General features: G+C 51.5%; 6 protein-coding genes across 6 annotated transcripts; 2 read left to right on the forward strand and 4 right to left on the reverse strand.

Annotated features, from left to right (window-relative positions):
* The first annotated feature begins 31 nt into the window (after positions 1–31).
* Positions 32–1,114, forward strand: COCSADRAFT_34897 (uncharacterized protein). Its single transcript, XM_007699331.1, has 4 exons — positions 32–92; positions 273–337; positions 391–505; positions 557–1,114. The coding sequence occupies exons 1-4, from the start codon at positions 53–55 to the stop codon at positions 781–783; spliced, it is 447 nt and encodes a 148-aa protein (XP_007697521.1). The 5' UTR covers positions 32–52; the 3' UTR covers positions 784–1,114.
* A 90-nt stretch (positions 1,115–1,204) lies between these two features.
* On the reverse strand, positions 1,205–2,705 carry COCSADRAFT_34898 (uncharacterized protein; the record flags this gene model as incomplete). Its single annotated transcript, XM_007699332.1, has 1 exon — positions 1,205–2,705. A coding segment is annotated over exon 1 (1,127 nt), but the record flags the coding sequence as incomplete, so codon positions are not given.
* Positions 2,706–4,481: 1,776 nt separating this feature from the next.
* On the reverse strand, positions 4,482–6,461 carry COCSADRAFT_112659 (uncharacterized protein; the record flags this gene model as incomplete). Its single annotated transcript, XM_007699663.1, has 3 exons — positions 4,482–4,942; positions 4,994–5,223; positions 5,274–6,461. 3 exons carry the CDS (start codon positions 6,459–6,461, stop codon positions 4,528–4,530), a joined length of 1,833 nt encoding a protein of 610 aa, XP_007697853.1. The 3' UTR covers positions 4,482–4,527.
* Positions 6,462–8,382: 1,921 nt separating this feature from the next.
* Positions 8,383–9,982, reverse strand: COCSADRAFT_34900 (uncharacterized protein). Its single transcript, XM_007699333.1, has one exon. It carries the CDS (start codon positions 9,862–9,864, stop codon positions 8,539–8,541), a length of 1,326 nt encoding a protein of 441 aa, XP_007697523.1. The 5' UTR covers positions 9,865–9,982; the 3' UTR covers positions 8,383–8,538.
* A 604-nt stretch (positions 9,983–10,586) lies between these two features.
* On the reverse strand, positions 10,587–11,996 carry COCSADRAFT_34902 (uncharacterized protein). Its single transcript, XM_007699334.1, has one exon. The coding sequence runs from the start codon at positions 11,712–11,714 to the stop codon at positions 10,713–10,715; it is 1,002 nt and encodes a 333-aa protein (XP_007697524.1). The 5' UTR covers positions 11,715–11,996; the 3' UTR covers positions 10,587–10,712.
* Positions 11,997–12,746: 750 nt separating this feature from the next.
* COCSADRAFT_34904 (uncharacterized protein) lies at positions 12,747–15,225 on the forward strand. Its single transcript, XM_007699335.1, has 12 exons — positions 12,747–13,074; positions 13,149–13,177; positions 13,232–13,250; positions 13,306–13,325; positions 13,376–13,407; positions 13,458–13,786; positions 13,835–13,969; positions 14,022–14,450; positions 14,502–14,605; positions 14,657–14,743; positions 14,796–15,030; positions 15,087–15,225. The coding sequence occupies exons 1-12, from the start codon at positions 13,033–13,035 to the stop codon at positions 15,099–15,101; spliced, it is 1,476 nt and encodes a 491-aa protein (XP_007697525.1). The 5' UTR covers positions 12,747–13,032; the 3' UTR covers positions 15,102–15,225.
* The last annotated feature ends 65 nt before the right edge of the window (positions 15,226–15,290 follow it).

The following is a 15,290-nucleotide window of genomic DNA, read 5'->3' on the forward strand; positions in this document are numbered from 1 at the left end:
TCAGCGATCGAACTTTCAGTCTCTCGCAACTAACCAAACAGCGACAGTCAACATGCCTACCCGACTGACCAAGACTCGCAAGCACCGCGGCCGTACGTAACACTATACTGCACCCTCCAAGCGACTCGATTGCCGACCGCATTCTTTTTTCCGGCGCTCGATCGATGCGATTGCACTGAAGTCGTCGCCTTGAGAAAGAGAAGAGGAAGGAAGACGAGTCGCTGGGACAAGGCAGGAATATCGATGGAGGATTGAAGGCTAACTTTGTCCAGATGTCTCCGCTGGTCACGGACGTGTCGGAAAGCACAGGAAGCATCCCGGTGGTCGTGGTATGGCCGTAAGTTTGGCTTGTCCTATGTGATCATGCAATGTCACTAACAAGACGTCTAGGGTGGTCAACACCACCACCGCACCAACATTGACAAGTACCACCCCGGTTACTTCGGAAAGGTCGGTATGCGTTACTTCCACAAGATGCAGAACCTTTTCTGGAAGCCCGTAATCAGTAAGTTGAGGCTTTGTCGCATATACACCTCCAAGATCTAACCTGTCGCAGACCTGGACAAGCTCTGGTCGCTCATCCCCGCCGAGAAGCGTGACGAGTACCTCGCCAAAAAGGGCGGAAACGCTCCTGTCCTCAACCTCCTCGACTACGGCTACTCCAAGGTTCTCGGCAAGGGCCGTCTCCCTGCTGTCCCCATTGTCGTCCGCGCCCGCTACGTCAGTGCCGAGGCTGAGAAGAAGATCAAGGAGGCTGGTGGTGTCGTCCAGCTCGTCGCATAAGCAGTTACAACACGATGTACACGATATGGCGTCTCGGATCACACAAAAGGATAGGGTCTTAGGGTCCACAGTGCCTACGGGCCTGTGTAGACTCGTGTTCAGCGTGGTGGCTGAGGAATGTTTCATAGAAAATATGACCATTCCTGAATCAACCTTGGATACCCAGCAGCCCCGCGAGGGTGGGCTGTGAGTGTTGTACGTACTTGGGGCATTTGCCGTGAGTTTTTTTGCTTGAAGTGATGCTGTGATGTTGAACCGAAGTGATGTCTGTTGATACTAATTTGTAAGACCTTGCAATTCTGCAGCCACATTGGAGGCTTTGCTACTCGCAACGTACATGATGTCTGTACGACTTTTGATACTATGAATTTCATGTTCCACTAACTACAACTTTTGTATCTGGCTTAGATGCTTGGAATATGCTTCAATTCTGGTATTTGTCTTCAGCTCCGTTCAGGACATGACTAAGTTATGTTCATCGCTTCATTACATTACAAAATTATCTGTAATAAAAGATATTCCCAAAGGCTTGCGCCCACAGTCCTCTTCTACTTGTTTCTGATCCGTTGCCTCCTCTTTACGCCGAAATAACCGAGTGTTGTCATGTGCTCTTCTCACAACGTTCGTCAACGATGCTGTCTGTATCGTTGTGTTCGTTGCTGATATATGGAAAGCAGGATAACCACCAGACCATCAATCTGCAATGTATCCGGACTTTCCTTCTCCTCCTCCTTCACAGAATGAAATGCACAATCCCACCTCCTCACTCATGTATCTCCGGCGCCCGATAACTCCTCGGCAACGTCGCATTACTCGACTGCGAGCGCAGCGAATTCTTCGCACCCTCACCACCATCACCATCATGACTCTCCCTCCTCACTCGAAAATGCCTCTCCAACGCCCCTCTAACCCCACTCCCTGGCGAATCCGCCACTGTAAATCCACCAGGTAATTCAGGCGTCGTTGCCACACTTTGACTTCCACCACCTACCGGTCGCGGTACAACAACAGGTGCCGTAGTGCCAGTAGCAGCAGCAGCGGCAGCAGTGCTTAGAGTGGTGGGGGTGGTAGAAGTGAAAGTACCGCTCTGTCGCCTATCCCGATCAATATCCAACATCAAATTCCGGATTTCCTGGGCTGTTTCGGAGCGGAGACGTAGGTCTTCGAGGCGGGTGGCGCGGAGGCGGTCGCTGAGGCTTGAGGGGGAGCCTGAGGAGGCGGAGCGGCGTTGGTGTGGGGATGGTTGGTGTGGGGGTTGTGAGGATGATCGCGTTTTGGGGATTGATAGTAGGTTTGGGGTTTGGGGCGCGGATGGTGTGTGGGGGGTTGTGATGGTTGGTGGAGGTGGTGTGATTGGAGATGCTGGAGGGGTGGGTTCTGGCGTATGCTGTGGTTTGTTTGGGATATGAACTGGTTGAGCGTTTGTGGTTTGATTGTTTTCGTTTGTGGTGTCTTCGTTTCTGGGTTCTGGGATAGTCGTCTCGAACGCTTGGTCTCTGGTCTGGGTCTGGGTCCTAGTGTCATGCTCTCTAGTTTCTTCCTCTGCTGCTATTCCTGCGTCTTGAACTTCTTCCCGCCCTTGTATTAACTGTTCCTTTGACCTCTTCCAAATTGTCTGAGGATTTCGCATTTTCCTGGCGAGATACGCCATACCGAACTTCTTCGGCACGGTAGCCACATCGGGAGGTTGAGCCTCATTCTCAACTGTCCTCGCAGGAAACTCTGGGGTAAATGTTTCGGGTCGGCAACCAAATGTATCTCGAAGCCTATCAGCGCCGCTTCTTTTTCTCCCTCTTGCATCGTCTCCCGCTTCCTGTCGTACTGCAGTAGTAAAACTCTCCTCGCTCCTGACTGACCTCACGACCCTACTCGTCGCTTCTGACACCCGACCCATAGTGTCCTGCGCCAGTCTTCTCTCCCCGGGATTCAAGCTACTAATGAACGCGTTCTCGATGCCTGACGTGGCTGTTTCCCCATGCGGATGCGCCAGCGAATCTAGTAAGCCCTTGCGCACAGGTGAAAAAGAAAGCGAATTTGGCTGGATCCCAGTACTGCGCTTCGCCACTAGAGACGAATTTCTAGAAGCCGAGCGGGACGAGCCAGAGTGGTAACAAGATAACGTGTCCCAGTAGCTTCGTCTCTGGTGTGCATCAAGGCCGTGAAAAGGGTGGTTGGGCGGAAACTCTACATTATCGTCCTTGCGTCCGGGAATGCCATCGTCGTCATTATTTTCGCACTCGCTTTCCTTCTCTTCGACAAAGTTCTCGTGACAGTGCCGTTGGTCCCGCCTTGCGCTCCGGCTGCGGCTCCGGGACGATGCCGACGAAGACGAGGACGGGCAAGAACAAGAAATTAGTGCCGGCGATACACAATGCTGATTCGTATGCAAAGGCGCTACTGTAGGCGAGATGGTGTGGTCAGGGGGCCATACGGAGAATTTTGAATGCACGGTCGAGGGCGCGGGCGTGATGGGGCGGCGGGATGATGGTGGGCATGTGGCAGGAGGTTGGGCGAGGGAGGTTGGTGCGAAGGAGGGGTAAGGTTCCGAAGAGCATTGATTTTTTGTGATATTGACATCGTTGACAGTATTGAGTTCGGGGTTACTGCGGAGAAGAGCGGCTGTCGAGTGCGCGTGGTTGGAGAATAGATCGTCGACTTCCGAGTCGGGATTGGATGATAATGATGATACTTTGACTTGCTCGTCGCTACTAGTAGAATGGTATGATGAAAACGTCATCCCTTCATGCCCATGTTCGGTATCTGCGAAACTTCTCAACGCATCTCGAAGCATTTGCTCTTGCTTTTTACCAATCTGCATGTCTTGCGATTAGCATGTGCTTTTAGTACAGCACCTGTTTGCATCTCTGTTCATTGACTTGCGATCGTACACAAGCGAACTCACAATAGTAGCAAAACGGTCCCCGCGCAAATACATTTCTTGCACCTCCTCTAATCTCCTCTTTCTCATCTCCCTGCTATTCAGACTGTGCCATCCTACATAGCTCTCCGTATTCTTCTCTTCCGCTCCCTTTCCGCGTCTCAGAGGCTCCATGCTATCAGTTCTTTCGTAAACCTCGTTCAACTCGAGCTCGAGTTCCCTCTCCCATTCTTTGTTGACATCTTCTCTATCATCATTCTGCGCATAATGCGTAACAAGCGATGCAGCAAGTTTCTGTCGTGCCGACTCGCCCCTCCAGCCTAGGCCGCCTCGTTCCATACTGCGTACTATTCTGCGTTTGAGTGTGTTGCTATTACATCGGATGACAGCGACACGGTCGCTAACGCGGACAAATGCCGAGCTCCGTTCAATGGACATTGTTGAGCAGGGTACAAGGCTTGAGGGTTTAGCATTGCGGTTACACTGACAATTTCGAGAGATAGGATTGGGATGTGTGAGAGCTGGTGTGTTGACATGTGGGTTTATGATACAAGTTTGGATCTAAAGACAGGGTATCGATGAAATTGCGTGGCGAATGCTTCGTGATTACATCACCTATCTCATACCCTTACAGCTAGACTTCGATCTGAAGATTGCTTTGTCGCAGATGTCATTATCAGGGGCTGACCATTAGGCATCAATCATGCGGTTGTGTTGAAATTAGGTGTTAATTTGGTAGAACTTCAAGCATTGATGATGCCAGGTACCAGGTCGCAGCAGCCGACAATCAAATGCAGACAATACAAACATGTACACAACACGCCACAGCAATAGGGACGAGTTATATTAGGGTATTCACCAGACTATCACGCCTTTCCATCCAGCCCAAGCAACTCCTGTAACACTATCTTTGCTTTTCCAGGCTCAACGCCACCATCTGGGGCTCGCGCCACCATCTGTCCAACAAACCACATAGTCTTCTTTACCTGACCCTTTTCAGTGATGTCCCTGACCATTTTGGGATTTTCTTCCAATAGTGTCTTTGCCAGGTTGGCATATTCTTCTTGGCTCAGGGGCTGTAAGAGTAGGTTTTCTTGGTGGACAATGTCCTGAACGCTACGTGCATCTCCCTCAAATTTGATCGCAAGTAGACGCTTCGCTGATGGTGACGTAACCTCTTTGCGGCGCACAAATGAGATCACTTCCGCGAGATCTCTGGCTGAAACGTGGCTAGGATCCCACGGTTCGTCTTTGAACAGAGAGCCGAGCTCCATGAGCACCCTAGGTATGAATTAGCCTTAATTCACAAAGAAATCTACACATTAGACATACCAGTTCCCTGCGATCTTTCCAAGGGTTTTTAATGAAGCACCTTCCTGCTGTTCTTCGGCTAGGCGCACCGACTCGGTAACGACATCCATGTAGTACTCCAGACGTTCCCCATCATCAAATGAAAGAAGAGTGATGGCATCTTTGGTAGTTAGGCCGTAATTGTGCACCAGAACATCTACGTTGACATCGGGAAGTTTTGGCAGAGTGTTCTTCAGGTGTTCAACCAGATCCTAAACACAGTCAGCAGTGGTCTCGAGATACAGATGAACACATGACTTACCTGCCCTATAATCACAGGCGCAATATCAGGGTCTGGCATATACCGGTAATCAATCTCACCCTCTTTGCCTCTTAATCGTTTTGTGGTCTTACTTCCAAGAGTCCACCCACGGGTCTCGCCCTCAACAGTACCCCCACTCTCAAGCAAATCAATCTGCCGGTCACGCTCTGCAAGGATGGCATCCTCGACAGCCTTGACACTTGCCAAGTTCTTGATTTCAGTCCGCTGGCCCAGACCAGTGATACCAGAGTATGAGTGATTGGACTCCGATGAGTCCATATGGCGTTGGCGAACAGAAACATTGACATCAGCGCGCAGACCGCCAAGCTCCATGCCAGTGGTACAAGAGTTGACAGCCTTGAGTATATTTTGTATCTTTCGGACAACGACGGCAGCTGCCATGGGGTCATGAATTTCAGGGAGTGTGATGATCTCAATTAGTGGATGTGAGACGCGGTTGAAGTCCAGCAGATGGGTAGAGGGCGGTTGCTGCACGGTCTTTGCGGTGTCCTGCTCCATTTGTATTTGCTTGATGCCAATGTCGAAAGGTTCTGGATGCGGAGCCGCACCGGCAGGAAAGTCATGAGGGTAGAGTGTAACTTTGCCATTTTTCGCAAAGGGTTCGTAGTACTGCGTGATTTGATACCCGGATGGCTGATCTTGGTAGAAGTAGTGTTTACGATCAAAGCTGCTCTTAGGCTGTATCTCGCACTGGAAAGCTATAGCGGCGCGCAAGGCAGGAAGAAGAGTTTCCTTTTGGAAATGAGGTTGGGTCCCAGGAAATGCGATGTCAAATAGGGAAACGTGTGTATTCGGGGGTTCGCTGACAGATGTGGCAGCGCCAGAGAAAAGTTTCCGCGCTGTGTTGAGTTCGGCATGCACCTCAATACCGACAGTCAATTCCCACTTTTCCAAGCGCGCATCTTTGGAATTTTTAGAGGAGCTTGCAGAAGATCCCTTTTCCTTCTTCTGTTGCTTTGCGGTGTCTTTCAACAGCTTTCGGAAAGAAGTCCCATCTTGAGACGATGGAGGTGATTGGGTTTCAGTTTGGATAGATCGTCTCGTGAATGTAGTGAGAGGGTGCACATCGTCCAATGGAAGAGTTCTAGTCAGGTGCAGGCATGGCCGGCACATATATGCCTGTTTTGATGCTGCAGCGAGACTGTTGCGAGTACTGCGAACAAACATGATGTGAAGTCTGATGAACTGCAGTTCTGACGCCTTGCACAGATGCGGGCGGTCCGTGCTCACTTCCGAGAGACAATATCAACCACCGATTGCCTGAGCATGAGCAAACCTGGTCTTCGCCCAACGCTGAAACCTCTTGCGTCGTCTGACACTTCCGTAGTGGTCTGGACTTCAGCTTGAAGATGTTAAGAGCCGTATTGGAATGCCGATGTATTCGATGGCGCAGCATTTGACGTGTAGAAAACTGGGTAAGACACTCTCCCAGCGGCGAGTATCCTCAGTCGGTGTATCAGGCTGATGAATGCTGGAACCACCGGCGATTTCTATGCAGATCGGCTCTTCTGTTAATCTCCTTCTGAATGCCGGTTGCCCAATGCTTCAAGCGGTTACGGAGCCTTTCCCACGCCTCCGGTTCTTTGAATCTTTCTGATGGGTGTTTGAAATCTCCTGGATGTATGTACACTCCCGGCCACTGAGTGAAGTCCGATTCTGATTGGTAATTCGTGTTGATGGAAAATCGAACACTACGACCACTGCGAACACTCGCCATGCAAGCAGTCGTTCAAGAGATCTTACTGTCAGACTTGCCACAACTCAACTGAGTTCTAGGAACAAAGTCAAACGCGGCAATATCACAAAAAAGTGGTGATTCCAATCGTATGACTCGAATCAGACAAGGGGTACGTGCTCAGACTTAGTTATGGACAAGCAACGGTGTCTAGCAAATCCGACGTCTGTTCTTGAGCTCCCTCATTCTCATGCGCAATATGCTCTGCTTTGCCTTCCGATCAGCCTTCTCTTTGGTTCTGACTCTGGCGCGTGCTTCCTTCTGTTTCCTTCGTTTCTCTATAGCTCTTCTTCGCTCGCCAGGTTCTCGTGGGTTCTTCGGCCTTGGCTTGTAGTACTGGCGTGCACCTGGGGCTGGAGCCGGGAGGATGCAACTTGTTACAGCACCAGTCACACTGGCAGTACTGCTCATCAAACTGTTCAAATTCCCGAGGCTTCTTCAATGAAACTCAGAGCCTCCCGTCTCTAAAGCTCTTTAGTCCGTGAGTAAGCCTCTCTCGCTCTAGGAAAAGTTTAGCGCGAGCGCGAGATATAGGCCAGGTCCTTTCTTGCTTCTTAACTTGCGCCTGCTCAAACTTTCGGAGACGCTGACGGGCAACGTGCAATCGCTCCGTTGCTGAAAGGGGTCGTCCTGAATATGAGTGTGTTCTAGGGTTGTGTCCTGTGTGAAAAATGGTCTTGCGATTAGTGATGGATCGTGGGAGAGGAAAGAGTGATTTCCTGAGCACTTTGGGTTTGGTTTGTCGAGATTTGAAGCCTCTAGTGGTAAACAGTGAATCAAGCGGCATGTAACTAAGAATAGCTATGGTGCATGGGTAGTTGGCTCAGGTAAGGGGCTGGGTATCTCTCGATTCGATGACGCGAGCGGTAGGGGATAGTGCGGAAAGTTCGTTGTGTGCGGATACTGCTGATAGAGCAATGACGTTGACGCTGGGTTGCAAGTCAGAACATTGTAAGTGACGTTTACTTTACTAATTAGTGACTCAGTACCGATTTCGAATCTGTTTTTCAATAGCTGTATCGTTTCACTGGGACAAGTTGATGTGTATGGATGATGATATTGAGGTATGTTACAGTGTAGGCGTGACGGCTGAGGTTTGCAATAGTAGGTACAACGGATGGCGAAGAGGTAGTAGCTCATCGTGCTTGCTACACCTGCTCAAGTCAAGTGTCAGGTGGCGACAAAGCATTATGGGAACTAGAGTTGACTCACAACGAGTGTTTGAGAAGGAGCCATTCACTGATGAAAGAATCTAAAAGGCAACAATGTGTATCACAAACAGCAATCTTTGCAAACGATAACTTGTACAAATGGATATCTGAATTAGTCGCTCAAGGAAGACATACTTGAACGAGCCTCTTAGAATCATGAGCATTAAATCAAAACAATCCATATATTAACCAGTATCTTAAATTCTGTATGAGTCATGAACCCCTTGAAACCAACTTATCACAAGTCCCACAACACCAGATATCAACCACCCTCTTTGCAGCTCGATGATTCTCCCTTCTAGAAGACAAACTTCCGATCGCCCATAATACCCCACAGTTCCTCCACCACAGCCTTCTGCTCCTCAGGCTTCGCATGGCGAACAGCAAAGTACACGCGGCCCTCAAGAGATGGATCCCAGTCACCAGGGTTAGCGCTAGCAACAATACCACCAGCCTCCTCCAAGATGATCCAGCCAGCGCAGACATCCCAGATCCAGACGCCGCCCTCCCAAAAGACATCGATGATGCCTTGTGCGATGTAGCAGAAATCTAGGGCAGCGGAGCCGTTGGTGCGGACGGACTTGCACATTGCTCCGCCTTCCGACTTGGAAGTGAGAAGCTTGTTATGTATGGAGGTCCGGAGGGCCCAGTTTTCGCCGGAGCGCTGGTTTCCCCATTCGATGGCGACGAGGCATGAATTCAGGGATGGCATTGGCGGGGGCATAGGCTGGATCGGAAGTTTGATTTCGGTTCCGATGAGCGTGTTCTTGAGGTAGGCGCCCTGACCTTTGATCGCGTGGTAGAGGTCGCCCCGGAAAGGGTTGTATACAACGCCGATGATAGGTTTCTTCTCAAGAGTCAGCGCCAAAGAGATAGCACAGTTGGGCACACCCTTGGAGAAGTTGAGTGTTCCATCAATTGGATCGCAGACGAAAGTAGGGGTGTCAGCAAGCTTGGTGCCATGCTTGAATGTCTCCTCTCCAAGAAATCCAAAGACCGGGTATTCTTTGCGCAGACGGGTTTCCACCGTGTCCTCAATTTGCTTGTCGAACTCGGTGACGAGGTCGGAGGTGTTGTTCTTGTACTGCGCCGCTGCAAGGACTGAGTGCTCGGCGGCCACCATGATTTTGCCACCATCAATGGCAATCTCCACAAGTAGATCATGGATCTTTTTGAGATGGTCGGAAGTCAGATTATGCTTGGATAGCGCAAGCTTGAAGTCTTGGGAGTCCACGGAAGCCATCTTCGGGATCGTGGTACGTTGCGGTACGGGAGTACTGATTGTGCTTGTAGGAGAAGGACAATTTGTAGTCGAGTTTGAAAACCTGCGAATGTGTATATGAGTATTTGCTGGAGATAAACAACGTGGTTGAAACGTTGTTTGAGGACTGGATTGGAGTCTGTCTCTATAGGAAAAATTACTATGATTTATATCCATGGCGGTGAAGGTGGTGGTGAAGTTGTGATGTAACAACGGAAGTTGGTAGAAGGTGGTTTGTCGCGACTGTATCTTGACAATGTTGCTATCCAGGTAGATGGGAGGACTTTTGCTGTAGCATGTGAAAGCTTTCTTTAGTGTAGTACAAACAGCTAACCTCGAATTTCGACATTGTGAAGGCGGCATTGTGTCAAAGCATGATTGAAATCATCGAGTTCCAGGTTCTGGATTTGGCGCAAGGATTGAAAGGCATGTTCGAGGAACACCTGTTTGCTGGGGGGATTCAGTAAAAAGCACTGCTCTGTTGTTGGGCGATGGCGTGCCAAAGCGCATCTCGAGGACAAAACGGGCCGGCTCATGCTCTCACCTCGGCTCAACGGCTCTGATAGGACACGGCAAGTGCCACCACACCACCTGGAAGCAACAACGCTAGCTGTTTACTACACATCATACGGTGAGATAGCTTGTAAAGCGGGCTGAAGTTTCTGCAAAAGACGAGCATAGGCCAGGGGTATATCTCGAACCGCGCTCAAGCAATGTTACTTGGAGCTCTTTGAGAAGGAGGTAGTCTGGGTGAGATGGTTGTTGAGCCAGTGAAAAGTAACATGTTAAATTTAGGTCGTTGAGGGTATCACTACGCTAAAGTTGTGGTCTCTTAGTTCATCTTAATTACACTTCCCTCTCCTCGGCCCTTGGCCATGATCCGCATTATGAGCCACGTCTTCGTGCTGCACTGTTGCCTCCACTCCACAAATATGCATCTTTCTATAAGGACGCGTAGAGTAGGACCTACCACTGTGTTTCCCTCAAACTTCAGCATCTTGTCTACAGTCGAGAATCCACTTTGCACTGGATTGCAAAACAAAAACAGAATGCAGATATGGACGGGGATGTACTCGAAAAAAAAAAGCGACCGAGAGAGTCAACTAACCTTTGGGGCTATTTGACGCAAGGTCAATGATAGCATTGCTAGCGGCAATTGCGGTTGCCGGCATGATCCGTTTGAGCATCTGGTGCAGAAATGCCATGATACCTCAACCCAACACCCTCGGGCCACTTGACTTGCTCTTCTTCTGAACACCGCGGGGTATGAACATGGCAGGAGATGCGACGACGGCGGGAGTACTGCTTGGGCCGGGCTTGTCCTTGTTGTCCTTGTTTTTGTTGTTCTTGTTCTTGCCCTGCTGCTTGTGCCTGTCTTCCCGCTTCGCGATGGGCTTGATCTCGGACGTGGCTCGCTTGATGAGGACCGGGTGACTGCCAATGTACTTGCCGTTCATTTCCTTTGCGGCTCGGAAATAGTCGTCGGTGTCGGCAAAACTGACGAAGCCATAACTCTTGCTCTTGGTTGACTTTTTGTCTCGGACGACGCGGGCCTTTGAGAGTGAGGGGTACTTTGCGAAGGCCTTGAGGAGCGAATCATCAGTGACTTCACCAGCAAGATTTCCTATGAAAAGTCGGGGGTGCAGAGGGTTCCACTCAAGCAGAGTCTCGTCCTCCCACTGCTTTCCACCTCCCTCGCGAACTACAGTCTTGCGTTTTCCGTCGGCTGTGAGACCAGTCTCGGCCTCGTTGGCGGCGGCAGCTTCTGGGCGGGCGGCGACGCTTGGATTGGCGCCTTTCTTCGCGTTGGCGTCGGCCGCGTTGTAGGCGCTGTTCCACTCTGCAATGCGTGCTTCTTCCTCGGGGTCGTACGTGCCACCATATCCGCGGTTCACGGAAGGAGCAGCTGAGTAGGCGGAAGCAGGAGCCCCCGATGCATAGGCTGGGTACGAGTAGTTGTTGTAAGCATTGCTGGTCGGGTAAGCGGGTGCTTGGTATGGAGCGCTCACTGTGGCTTGCGAGAAGTTTGCGGCGGCAGCAGATGGTTGAGGGGGCGCATGGGCTGCTACCGAGCGCGGTGTGAATCCAGAAAACATGGTGGAACTGCCCTGGGCTCGCGCGCCTGTGCTGTTGTTACTGTTGTTAGGTCTCGAAGGCGAGATCGAGTGAGTTGCGGGCGGAGGGCGGGCGGGGAGAGAGTGGTGCGGCTGCATGGCGTCTAGGCAGCAAGGTGAGCGGTGAGTTCAGGCTGGTGATAGCAGGGCAGTGACTCGGCCAGTGCGACGGTGATGGGGAAGGGCGTTTGTATGGCGGGAATTAATGCCGCAGAGAGCGTGTAGCACAGGCAAGTAGTGAAAAAGCGGGTGGCAGGGCTGGTGGTGGGCGGCGTCGGAGGTCGGCGTTTGAAGAGCGTGGGAGGGAAGGGCGGGCCGGTGCAAATTGGCAATTACGTGGGATGGCGTGCGATGGGGGGCGCGGCGTGACGTTTGGTGTTGTTATTTGTTGCGTCTGCGACGGAGAAAGAAGGACGCAGTCTCAGACATGGCCCGAAACCCCCGGGTCACGTGCTGGCCTATCTACTTACTATACTGCAAGTACGTACTATCTGTCTGTCAATATATGCGGCTGTGCGGCCATCCATCGGGGCATTCAGCCTGTCCGCCATGCACACTGCCACCATCCCACCACCTCTCCCGCCCATGGCTGTCTAGTACTAGCGACGGACCTCCAAGCAGGCACAGCACACATCGGACAACTTTTGCTTTGACCCGCTCCCCACCGGCCTTTAGCCTGGCAATCTCGCCCTGCCACTCGCTTTCCGGTGCCCATGCCTGCCCTCTAGCGTGTCCGACCACCCCTGTACGCTGCCCCTCGTCCCGTAAGTAATGCTGTGTTAAGGCTGAGGTGGAGGGGCCGGCGTCATGGTGTGCAGGCAAAGACGGAGCGCCTCAAAGCAGCCGCATCTACGCGTGTTCCCTTCTGTGTCCGGCTGTCTGGCCACGGCTGCCGTGTGTGCGAAAGAGAGATAGATAGAGAGAGAGAGAGAGAGAGCAGGCTGGGCGAGGCGTCGTATTTGCAGCCATTGGCATCGCCAGTCTGCTCGCATCTGGGCGGCTCCATCGGCAGTCTGCTTGCTAAGCATGAGCAGTGTTTGTTCAGCACGCAACCAAATGGGCAGCGCAAGCAATTCCTCCGTACCAACATGCGCAATTGGCAAGAGCCGCTTACGGGGCATTTGGCCTTACCGCCGCGGCCGAAGCTATCCTCCATGACCTGTGATGCTGGGATCTGGTGGGACGTGCCACCATTGATGCAATAGGTAGCCTGCCCCGCTTGTTTCCAAAGTCTTTCCGGCGACTACATTATCTCAGAGACCCCCACCAAGCTTCCTCTTCCTTCTTCTTGACAATCACCCGCTCAAAAAGCTTCAATTGCCTTCAACTGTTGTAGCCCGGTCGCTGCAACTTTACCCCGCCATCCCTCTCCACCCAACAACACACCTACACACCTCTCTTCACCACAAAAGCAATCATGACTGAGGCTGTCGGAGACTTCGGCCTCATCGGCCTGGCCGTGAGTATACTCCAGCCATGCATTGTCATGTCTCGAATCTTGGACGGCTCGAGATATGCTAACACCAGTCCTAGGTCATGGGTCAGAACTTGATCCTCAACGCGTAAGTCTTCTACCGCACCCTCTACGATACCAATGCAATACTGACATGATATAGTGCCGACCACGGTTTCACGGTACGAGATACGTCTTGACAACTCATCGAGTTTAGAAAACTAACTTTGTCCTCAGGTCGTTGCTTTCAACAGAACGTAAGCAATATAACTGCACATCCTCGGGAACTCCACTGACATCCAGCCAGCGTCGCCAAGGTCGACCGATTCCTGAATGATGGCAAGTCTTGTACTGCGATTACTTGCCAACAAAACTAACAGCAAAAACAGAAGCCAAGGGCAAGTCCATTGTCGGTGCTCACTCCATCGAGGAGTTTGTCGCCAAGCTCAAGAAGCCCCGCCGCATGATGATGCTCGTCATGGCTGGCAAGCCTGTCGACGACTTCATCGAGCTCCTCCTCAAGGGAGGTGCCGAGGAGGGCGATATCATCATCGACGGTGGTAACTCCCACTACCCCGACACCAACCGCCGCACCAACTACCTCAAGGCCAAGGGCATTCGATTCGTCGGAACTGGTGTCTCTGGAGGAGAGGAGGGTGCTCGCTACGGCCCCAGTATCATGCCCGGTGGTAACGAGGAGGCCTGGCCTTACATCAAGGTACGGAGTCTATCAAGAATTGACGACGCATATCTGACAGCCACTTAGGATGTCCTTCAATCCATCTCCGCAAAGTCCGACGGCGAGGCCTGCTGCCAATGGGTCGGTGACGAGGGTGCCGGTCACTACGTCAAGATGGTTCACAACGGTATCGAGTACGGTGACATGCAGTTGATCTGCGAGGTGAGCCAAAACAACGAAGCAGCACAGAAATTGGTGACTGACAAAAACCCAGGCCTACGACATCATGAAGCGCGGTCTCGGTATGTCCAACAAGGAGATGGGCGATGTTTTCGCACAATGGAACAAGGGCGTTCTCGACTCCTTCCTGATCGAGATTACCCGCGATATCATGTACAAGAATGACGACGATGGCACTGCCATTGTTGAGAAGATCATGGACTCTGCCGGTCAAAAGGGTACCGGCAAGTGGACCGCCATCAACGCTCTCGACCTCGGCATGCCCGTCACTTTGATTGGAGAGGCTGTCTTTGCTCGTTGCCTGAGTTCTCTCAAGCAAGAGCGTGGTCGCGCTGCTGGTCTTTTGGACGGCCCCAGCCCCAGCTTCACTGGTGACCGCAAGGCTTTCATCGACAACCTCGAGCAGGCTCTTTACGCCTCCAAGATCATCTCCTACGCTCAGGGTTTCATGCTGATCCAGAACGTGAGTTGAACTGGTACCTCAGCCAGAAGAATTGGGCTAATATCATTATAGGCCGCCAAGGAGTACAAGTGGAAGCTGAACAAGCCAGAAATCGCCCTCATGTGGCGTGGTGGCTGCATTATCCGATCTGTTTTCTTGAAGGAGATCACCAAGGCGTAAGCACCAATGGGCTGCAGATTTCAGCACAGTAGACTAATTGTCTTTAGATACCGCCAAAACCCCGACCTCGAGAACCTGCTTTTCGACGACTTCTTCAGCAAGGCTATCCACAATGCTCAGGCTGGATGGAGAGAGTGAGTGGTGTGCCCACGAAATTGGTAGAATAAAGTGCTGACAATATCACAGCGTCGTCTCCAAGGGTGCTCTCTGGGGTATCCCAACTCCCGCTTTCAGCACTGCGCTTAGCTTCTACGACGGATACCGTGCCAAGGACCTTCCCGCCAACCTTCTGCAGGCGCAGCGTGACTACTTTGGTGCACACACCTTCAGGATCAAGCCTGAGTACGCCAACGATACATACAAGCAGGGCGAGGACATCCACGTCAACTGGACCGGAAGGGGTGGAAACATCTCTGCCTCGGTAAGTTCCATGAATCAACGCATCAATCAGGTTGTAGAAGCTAACGTGTTTTGCAGACATACAATGCTTAAGCGTATCGTGGAGAACTTTCATTGCAAGAGCACACCACCTTGCCTAGAGTTCACAATTAAAATATAATCAATGTGCATAGCAAGATAGCACACATCAGAATGAATAATGATTCACATGTCCAATGTTTCCTGTGCCCTGCTGAATACAAGAGGTTATTTTAGCCCATGCGGTATTCCATGTTGTTAGAG

Source organism: Bipolaris sorokiniana, assembly GCF_000338995.1.
Source record: "Bipolaris sorokiniana ND90Pr unplaced genomic scaffold COCSAscaffold_4, whole genome shotgun sequence".
Taxonomy (NCBI): domain Eukaryota; kingdom Fungi; phylum Ascomycota; class Dothideomycetes; order Pleosporales; family Pleosporaceae; genus Bipolaris; species Bipolaris sorokiniana.

Bases quoted from the DNA above. Each gene is read 5' to 3' on its own strand.
- COCSADRAFT_34904 (XM_007699335.1), top strand. From the start codon at position 13,033: ATGACTGAGGCTGTCGGAGACTTCGGCCTCATCGGCCTGGCC. The intron at 13,787-13,834 runs GTACGGAGTCTA...ACAGCCACTTAG, and splicing joins AGGCCTGGCCTTACATCAAG to GATGTCCTTCAATCCATCTC. The intron at 14,606-14,656 runs GTAAGCACCAAT...AATTGTCTTTAG, and splicing joins TTGAAGGAGATCACCAAGGC to ATACCGCCAAAACCCCGACC.
- COCSADRAFT_34900 (XM_007699333.1), bottom strand. From the start codon at position 9,864: ATGCCGCCTTCACAATGTCGAAATTCGAGGTTAGCTGTTTGTACTACA.
- COCSADRAFT_34902 (XM_007699334.1), bottom strand. From the start codon at position 11,714: ATGCAGCCGCACCACTCTCTCCCCGCCCGCCCTCCGCCCGCAACTCAC.
- COCSADRAFT_34897 (XM_007699331.1), top strand. From the start codon at position 53: ATGCCTACCCGACTGACCAAGACTCGCAAGCACCGCGGCC. The intron at 338-390 runs GTAAGTTTGGCT...CAAGACGTCTAG, and splicing joins CCGGTGGTCGTGGTATGGCC to GGTGGTCAACACCACCACCG. The intron at 506-556 runs GTAAGTTGAGGC...AACCTGTCGCAG, and splicing joins TTTCTGGAAGCCCGTAATCA to ACCTGGACAAGCTCTGGTCG.